Consider the following 9,901-nt stretch of genomic DNA (forward strand, 5'->3'; position numbering starts at 1 on the left):
AAAGGACGTCCACTTGGGGTCCGAAACAAAGTTCCTATTTCAGCAGCAACGCGGAACCACCAGCATTTAAGCACGCAATAAAGCCTAAACAGCGATGCAAAACGTGTGGACGAGAGGGACACGATATTCGAAAATGTCCCACAAAGGTTTCAAAACCACTATCATCCAGTAAGCAAAATGGCAGGCCATTTCAAAATCCGATGACATATTCCTTAACTAATCTTTTCTTCTTCGCATTGTCAGAAAATGCATCTGCTCCGATATACCATCTTCGGTCATTCTGCGCCATATAATAACAATAATTCATGAAGGTAAGCAAAACTGATAAACAAAAATCTGAAATTTTATATAAAAAAATATTCAAACTAATATTTTTTCCTCGGCATTATCAGAACATGCATCCATCTCCTGTATCTATAAGTTTGCCAAAGCTTACATTGAACAGGTTCTAGATGCCAAGGGTGATGGGAACTGTGGTTACCGAACCGTCGCCATAAGTCTTGGGAGATCAGAAGATGAATGGCAAAGTGGTGAAAAGGACCTCAAAACGGAAATTATGGAGAACGAACAGGAAACGAATGTGAAGTCGAAAGAATGTCGGTTATATGGGAAGACGGACCATGCGGATTGGATCACTGGATGTTCTCGCGAACTGCTATGGCCATTCAGTAGATTATTTCAGTGCAGAGCAGATGATCACGTTTCTCCCACATAGAATAGGTGGCCTGTGCATTTGTTGATGGAAACCCTTTGTACCGGTTTTCTTGAGGCGAAAATCTCTTGTACCTCCCATTGCACGTAATTGGAAACGTTTTGCATCAGTGAAAGCCCAGGTTTAGGAGAAACCTGTGGAAGCACGAATTAGAACATTTGTCAGTGATGCAGAAAGGGAGAGAAAGAGAAATTCCCATATTCAACTCTATTCATGATTAGTATTTAATGGAAAAGCCCTTCCGGTCTTTTAAAAAAAAAATCCATGGCCACTTTATAAAACATTATTTTTTGTGATGGGTGAGAATTTTAGATTCCACGTGGCTGGGTGAGAATAGCAACGTGGGTTCCTTATTTTTATTTTAAAGCACTAAATACTAAATACCATTTAGCACATCTAGCATTTTTATCCAGAAATTTAGATTTTAATCGTAATAATATTTGCTTTTTTTCGTAAGATTTTAAATTTACTTTCAAGATATATTTTCTACCAAGAATCCTTTCGCAAAACTTTCTTGATACGAAATGCAGGAATTAAAAGCTTGAATTCTGATTTGAGGCTCGACTCCTATTGAAATTTAAACGGTTTTTGCTCAATTTGTATTTATGCCTAATACATGTATTTTCGCTTCAAACAACTGCGTGAGCAGCCAAGTCAGCGGATGCGTCATCAATGACAAAAGGCTTACCTGAGTTTCTTATGACTTGAATGGCGTACATAAGCAGTCAGAAATTGTGAAGTATTTGCTGCTCCAGAAACGGGTACCAGACTTCCTAACACGTTTTCGTTCTCAAAACCAAGCTTCAGCCTACGTTTGTCTGGCGCGAGCAAAGATAATTTTAAGGTAATTCTTCGGAAACAGATACCGCTATGCCGAATGAAAATGGAGTCGGCTGCGAATAAAAACGTCGCAAATTTGTAGTTTTGGCAGAACCGTGTCGCCACTGCGGTTACTCTTGCCAACGCTTTAGACGTATGGAGGCGAAGGCGGAGCGTGGGTTTGGTTAAGCTGGCCACGGTCAAATTCATTGTTCAAGATGGAGGGCTTCAAGAACGCTGATCGAGGAAGCAGCACGAGTGGCAAAACAGGTTGTGCTGGACTCGCATTATTTTTTGTGGAATTAAATGCGGGAAACGATTATTTTCGAGGTACATTCACTGTAAACATCCACTTTCGAGGAGCACAAAGTCGAACCTCAGTACTGTGAGCGACTGAAAATGAGCGATTAACACCAACAATTTCTTCGCTAGAGGTCCATTTCAGCTAAGCTGAAAACTTTTACCCGTTTTTGCCATTATAATGATGATGACAAGCATATCAGTTAAGCCTCACGTCGTCACTGAGGATTAGCCACGATCGTATCAGTTAAAGGAGGCATCACGCGAGCTGTGACTCGACACCAATCGAGATGTCGGCTTTACTTCTTGTACGACTATATTGTTAAGCGTAGTTGCCCATTCTGCCGGGATTGAGGATTTTAATGCCGGCACCGAATTCCAATTTAAGTATTAGTAAAAATAAAGCACTTTATGTATATTTATATAAGTATTATCACATTCAAAGAATTACTCTTCTTTAGCTATGCCCATGACTTTATCTACTAAGTTTGGAAAAGCCTGTTTGTCCGGCTGGGGGTATTGCTTGAGGTCATTCCAATCACCAGTCTCGAGCACTTTCTGTAGTCCCTGGACGTTAGTCTGAATACAATACTTAAGGTCGGCCATGGCCTCGGCCAACTCCGTCTGGTGGTTGTCCATTAGCATCGTGTTTACTACAACCACAAGATTTTTGTTAAGTGCGAGACTATCCATAATTGAGCCGGCACCCGCATGACTGATGATCAGGTCAGCCTCCGCGACGTCGCGCTTGTATAGCGGGTCGTGACGGTAGAAACTCAGCACCAATCCCGGGAACGTCGCACGCGGAAGATACTTGCCGTGTCCGATTTGCATTCGAAGTGATGTGTATCCGCGCACAACCAATGCTGACAGACATGCGTCCGTGTCCAGCGCCGCTATCAGCGCGTCAAACTTTGTCGTCCCTACTGTCACGAAAGCGTGCATCAATTAATGGCCAATCAAAGATGATGCACCAACGATATTAACTGAAATCGTGTATCAATTAATGGTCAATCGAAGAAGATGCATCGTCCTAAATCAGCTCATTAAAATAAAATAATTATCTTCGTTACTATGCGTTGCAGTACGTTTTCTTTACCGTCAGTGTGTGTCGCGTTCCATAAATATTATTTCCTGTGAAATGAATTCAGTCCTCCCTTTCATAACGTATTTCCCAAAAACTTATAACTTTCGCGAGCTTATAGGATTTGACGTCCACCATTCAGTATAATCCAATAATTATTAACCTTTGATCACTAATTAACAAGTGAGTTTACCAAGGATATCATTTATCAGAGGGGGGGTTAGTAAATATTATTTTCTATAAAAGGAACAAGATTAAAGAAGTACAAAGTTATTATTATTTAATAATGTTTACTTTAAAGTTCCAACATTACCAAATTCGAAGAAAACCTCACTTTCACTTTTATCAGTCCAGGCTGGCTAGTACTAAGGCAGTACAAGCGAAAGGTGCCCCATTACAATTAAGGCCTCAGGCTGCCTCGCGCTCGGGCAAACAATGAATAATGTGAATGCTCGAGCCCTGCTCCGTACTGATCAATTTAGAGCCGTTACTCAACAATTTGCATGCTTAGTGTAAAAGGGCACCCTTTGCTAGTACTTACAACAGTACTAGCCAACCTACACTGATTACAGTGAAGGTGGGGTGGCTCGGTTACTTCACGTACACGACGTGCAGAGGAAGATTACAGGTAGCTAAGTAGTCTTAGCAGCCAAAAGTTAGCTCTAAGGTTTTAAAATGGAGAAAAAGTAAAGTGTATTAATATATTCAGTTCCTACGTAACGATCTTCTATCAACTACTGACTTTATTATATTATTAACAAATTATGTATGGCGCCTACTTGCGCACCGCACAATCATGTCTTATAACGATTGGCTGGGTTGATTAAACTTAAATTAACCAATCAATAGAACTTATATCTTGTTGCGTCAATATTACCAGATTTAGTAATATTGGAACTATTAATCAAAATAAATCAAATAATAATTTCTTACTTCTTTGTTTATTCCCTCGCATATAAATTTTTTTTTATTATTCCTCGTTTAAATATATATATTTATGGAACGGGACACCATGTTACATCACGTTCCCTAACCAACAGTCATGATGTGGAGTGACAGACAGATACTATTATGTCTTCCCAAAAAATTGCATTATTGGTTTTTTATTTAAAATTCCAATTTTATTGCATTACTGATTTTTGTTCAGAAATTCGACTAATAAGTCCGTACGCGTAGCCCGTGAGGCCGCAAAGCTGGCAGCTGCACGGATCAGTGCAGCTGTTGGTTATGGAAATGTGTCAGTAGACGCATTCGCGTCTACTGTGGGGAATAATTCACCTTCTACTCCCATTGGAGGTGACTGGAATATGTCATCTGCTACTGCCATTGCAGGTGACGGTGACAAGTCACCTGCTACACCAATTGTTGGTGATGGGTCCAAGTCACCGTCATCGACCGACTTAGTGGCTACTGTGAAGGCCGCCGGATCACCCAAGGTCGAGTTCGTTAAACCCTCGGGTTCTAACGTGATAACTAAAAAGGTGATGACGAGATTGTTCGACTCGTCGGACTTCTTTGATGGGAGTCATCTGATGATGACTCCATGGGCGACGACAACTCTAGTGATGCATCACCAGGAACGAAGTGATCGTGAAGGGAAGAGTGCTTCTGGTGGTGCTAGCTTGCATCACCTAAGGATCGCTCCGAGAGCCATGTTAGAGTAAACGTTAACATGAGCCAACAGGAGATGGACCGCAATATGTTGCGGTTCGCTCCCGAAAAGAAGCCTTGGCTGCCCTCTAAGGGTAACCTAACTCGTTGGTCTGGTATGGCCAACGATCGATATCATATTCCGTTGTTCGACTCATCCAGGCTTTACAAGCCTGGTGAGAATGAAATGGAATTCTTCATCGATGCCCTTTTCCGGCATCGGTGGTACACTTGTAAGCGGGCAAATGATGTCAAACCTTGGTTCCGAGCTTGGACAGCATTTGTACAGAATTTGCAAAGCATAGGCCGTGAGGTCTGGCTTGACAAATTGAATGCTTTCCGCGAACGGTTCGAAAAACGGACCGTAGTCGGTGGACGCTACAAGCTGCACCGTTTGTGTAACGAGGTGTATAGCTACATAACGTTAACACTCATAAGTTGCTAATTAAATTGTTGTTCAAAAGGTAGAGAATATTTGGAGAATATAACTTAACATATTCATAATCGGAATGCTTATCCATTGGTAGATATAGGCCATCATATCTACTTCGTCCGCGGTCCAGTCAGCACTGGACGCGCGCAAAAAGAGAGACAGATAAGACTTTATTACATGCTTTGTATTAGTTTATAATTAAGTTAGTATTAAATAGATAGAAACAAAAGAACTTAATTATATTAAATACAGTTTACTTTTAACCCTCTTTAAAGCAAGTGTTTCTAAGAGAGTCTTCCTCTGCACGTACTAGTGTACGTGAAGTGACGTGAGGCACCACTCGCACTGAAGCAGTACAAGTCAGCAGTGTCCTGTTACACCTGGTAGCACTATGTAGTCTGTCCAAGACCACAGTTCTATCATCTAACATGGATATGTTAGATATTAATGGAAATATGCATCAGGTTTCGCGTTATAGCTACTCCTTTCTAAGTGACATAGAAAGGAGTGCGGTCGAACGAATGAGTTCGACCGTAGGGAATGATGCCAATTTGGCCGTGCTGTCCAATTTGGATAGAGATGCCCTCCATTCAGCCATCGCCATGTTTATACAACATGAAATTGGGAAAAAGTAGCCTTGCTTAATCAGCAAGGCTCTCAACAGGCAAAACTGAGGTTACAACAGGTACAGATCTCTGTACCTCGGATGACGCACACACGTCGTCCCGAACTTTAAAGTTCGACATCTCTAAGTATAGGGAAGTTGAAGAAGACTCCCTTTTAAGATGGATCGTCGAGTTGGACGATGCCATAAGGGCTCGTAATATCGTCGGAGCAAATGCAAGTCGCATATGCTCAGTCAAATTTGGCAGGTCGTGCCAAAACTTGGCCATTGGGCCTTAAGTTGCGCGACCCATACGTCTTTGGGTCGCTAGAGGTTTTTAAAACCCGACTCAAACAGACGTTTGAGCCACCAAGGGCTGAGTTCAGAGCTCGTTCAGAGCTTCTGAAACTTAAGCAAGGCAAGCGTGATGTGCACGCATATGCCCAGCACATACGACTCTTAGCGAGTTGTATTACCAATAACCCAGTCCATGAACACACGTTGATTACGGTGTTCATGCAAGGTCTTACGGATGGTCCCGTAAAGACCCACCTGTTCCGCTTGGAACTGGATACGCTTGAAGAAGCAATATCCGTAGCGGAACAGGAGGACTTTAGCTTGAGACAGGCTCAAGCAAGTTCGTCATCGTATCGTCCTCCAAGACGACACGACCTTGGAGGTCCAGAACCTATGGACCTCTCTTATGTCGAAAGCGAGAAACTTCGCTTTTCGAACAATAAGCGATTGCAGAAATGCAATCGCTGTCAAAAGTTAGGTCACTACGCTTATAAGTGCAGTGTCCCAAGCCCAGTACCGAGAATTACTGAACGTAATTATGGACCGAATGTCAAAAAGGGCAACGGTCGCGGGTCCGACGTTGTTGCGAAATCGCAACAGCGAGGTGGACCGCCCAAAAAAACGGTCGGGTATGTAGGGGCGCAACGCTCTACTGATCCAGCAACCTCAAGAGAATTTGCAGTTTCTTGAAGAAAGTTGCTCCAGACACACAATCATAATGTGTCTCTGCACCTGACGATGAGGTATCCCTCATCACTTTGAATTTAGAAGTGACAAATGATTTTTCACTTAGAGCCCAGTGGACTGTGGGGCGTCAATTAACTTTATTCGCCGCCAGTCGCTAGAGGGTCGTAGGCTCAAATATGTTGAGCGCGACATCCCTCCAACAGGATGAAAGTGCGTCTAGCGACAGGCGCATCGATATCAGTGATGAAACGCGCAGTGAAGTTTCACTACACGTTAAAAGATTTACAGTACGATGATGATTTCATCGTACTGAATATGGATGACAAATTTGATGTCATCCTAGGTTTACCTTGGCTCCGAAAGTATGAGCCAAAAATCATCTGGCAGCATCGCTCCGTATAGATGCCTGCCACTTGTTCATCAGATGGCCATCTGATGAACGTCTTGGAGCATCCACAAGCGTGTGAATGTACTTCGAGTGAGTGCAATGGCCTCACTTGTGGTACGGTCGTTAGTACGACTGCACAAGATCACAGTGTGATTACTAATCACACTGTCGAGTCAGCTGCCGGCGGCTGTGGGAATGCATAGGCAGCGCCGAAGGCCCACCACTCGAATAGTCGAGTAGATTGAAACATGAATGTACGCCTAGCGGGCGATATTCAAGGGAGACCGGTTGTCCAAAAGGATCAACACGATGATCCTATTTCGAGTAGAGAGTCGACCGTAGAGGACCCGACTTTGACAGTCAAAAGACGTTGAGGGAATAAGTCCCCACGTAATTGAGGAGGAATCTCCTCAAATAGTCAATGCTGAAGTAATTCGACTTCAGCATCCCGAGGGATTGATCCCTCGGCAGCCTGTGGAAAAGGGGTTCCAGGAAGAAACCGAGACATTAAATGTATTGATTAATGACGGATCAAGAGTAGGCACTTATACTCTTGATCTGTATGCGCCTCCGAAGCTAACTTCGGAGATAACTCAATTACCAACCCTAGAACCCAAGCGGTTCTTGTGAGATCTGCAAAGTGGTAGAATCAAGCAGATCTGCGTACTCGTCCCAGAGGACGAACACGTAACCGATATACGGTCAGCGGTAATTTTTGCAGAGAACAAACGGGTTCTCAGCAGCTCATCGATGGATGAAAGTGTCCTCGATGTGAAGACTCGAATTGAGAGATATACTACTCAATCCTGGAAGTCACTCAAGACAAATCCTTTATACAAGGATTTGACTGAATTTAAGGATGTATTCCCTGAAACAGTTCCATGCGAGTTGCCCAAGGATAAAGGTACTCGACATGAGATCGAGCTCAAACCGGGCTCGAAGTTCTGTGTCGTGAAGCAGTGGCCACTGCCTCGTGAACAAGTACTCGCGATGGATAAATTCTCTATCGATCGATTAAAGCGGGCCATGTAAGGGAGTCAACCTCCCCACATAGCTCTCCGACCTTCTGTTTGCGAAAGGCCACAGAAAGGTGTCGGATAGTGCACGCATTCAATAAACTGAATGCTACAACGGTACCGGCTCAAACGCCGATACCTAGAGAAGACAAAATCACAGATGCTTTGTCTAAGAGTACCATCTTCTCGTCTATGGATCTCATGGATGGATTTAATCAGATCCTTATGCGTGAACGCAACATCCCATACACAGCAGTGAGCACTTCCAAAGGGATGCTCTGGGAATGGCTAGTAATACCGCAGGGGCTTAGTAACGCCCCTGCAACATTCAACAGATGCGTAACGAATTTGTTGAGACCGGTGCGAGAATTCACACTGAGTTATTTTGACGATGTATTCGTCAATACACGGGCTATGGACGTAAAGACGGACGTGGGAGTTCATAAAACTCACGTTCGTCAGATTCTTGCGCTTATGCGAAAGCATAAGTTGTACGCAAATCTCAAGAAGTGTAAATTCGCTGCAAGCAAAATACGACTTCTTGGGTGCATCGTCGGTAAACACGGCGTGCGCCCTGACCCGAAAAGATCAAGGCAATTACCGACTGGCCAGTTTCAGTCGATGTCAAGGGACTTAAGAAGTTTCTTGAATTAGCGGCGTACTTGCACAAGTACACACGCAATTATGCCGAGATGATAGTTCATCTCTCTCGTCTCTTGAAAAAAGACGAGAAATTGCTATGAAACGCTGATTGGCAGAGTTCCTTTCAAGGTATCAAGCAAAGCTTGATGCATTCGCCCATCTTGGCGACTGCAGATCAAGACACACCATTCCATGTGGTCTGTGACGCCAGCGATTTCGCAATCGGCTGCGCGTCAACGCAATACGATACAGACGGCGCGGAGCGCGTCGTCTGTTACCAATCGCGTCAGCTGCAACCAGCTGAACGCAATTACCAAGTGCATTACAAGGAATTCCTTGCAATGAAATATGCAATGGCTAAGTTTAGGGTCTATCTCCTCGGAGATAGACCGTTCATCGTGTATGCGGACCATGCGTCATTATGCACGGCCGTAAATAGCTCACACCTCTCGCAAAGAATGGCGAGGTGGATATCCTTCTTCGCGGAGTGTAATGTCTCCGCGGAATATAAACCAGGACGACTTAATGTCGGCGCTGATGCGTTATCACGCCGAACCGATTTCGAGCCGGCTGCGCACTCCAATAGTGGAAATAACCCCCTTTGCTAATAAGTCTAAAGAGATAATCGAGACATTCCATGTCTTATTAAACAATGGATCAAGTGTAGGCGCTTTTACACTTGATCTAATAGCGCCTCCGAATTTAATATAGGAGATAACTCAATTGCCAACGCTAGAACCGAAACGGTTCTTGCGTGGTCTGCGAAGTGGCAAATTCAAGCAGATCTGCGTACTTGTCACACATAACAAGTACGTGGCCGATATTCGATCGGCAATAGTTTTTCCTGAGAACGAACAGGTTTCCGGCAGCTCGACGAAAGTGTCCACGATGAAGAGTCTCGGAATGAACGTTTTACGTACCAAACTTGGGAATATTTTAGACAAATCTTTTTATAAAGATCTGATCGAATTCCAGGATGTATTTTCTGAGTCCGTACCGTGCGAGTTGCCTAAGGATTATGGCACTAGACACGAAATCGACCTGATCTCAGGTTCGAATAACCGTGTCATGAAGCATTGGCCATTGCCTCGTGAACGAGTATTAGCGATCGACAAATTCTTTGCCGATCGCTTGGCAGCGGACCATGTGACGGAGTTAACGTCTCCACATAGCTCTCCGATCTTCTGTGTGCGTAAAGCAACGGGAGGGTGGCGGATTGTGCATGCGTTCAATAAATTAAACGCTGCAACTGTACCGGCTCAAACGCCG

General features: G+C 43.8%; 1 protein-coding gene across 1 annotated transcript; it reads right to left on the reverse strand.

The window, feature by feature from the left end:
- Positions 1–2,278: 2,278 nt before the first annotated feature.
- On the reverse strand, positions 2,279–2,776 carry CCR75_002991 (uncharacterized protein; the record flags this gene model as incomplete). The annotated part of the gene is made up of 1 exon (XM_067961088.1): positions 2,279–2,776. The coding sequence occupies one exon, from the start codon at positions 2,774–2,776 to the stop codon at positions 2,279–2,281; it is 498 nt and encodes a 165-aa protein (XP_067814867.1).
- Positions 2,777–9,901: the final 7,125 nt, after the last annotated feature.

Source organism: Bremia lactucae, linkage group LG3 (assembly GCF_004359215.1).
Source record: "Bremia lactucae strain SF5 linkage group LG3, whole genome shotgun sequence".
NCBI lineage: Eukaryota > Oomycota > Peronosporomycetes > Peronosporales > Peronosporaceae > Bremia > Bremia lactucae.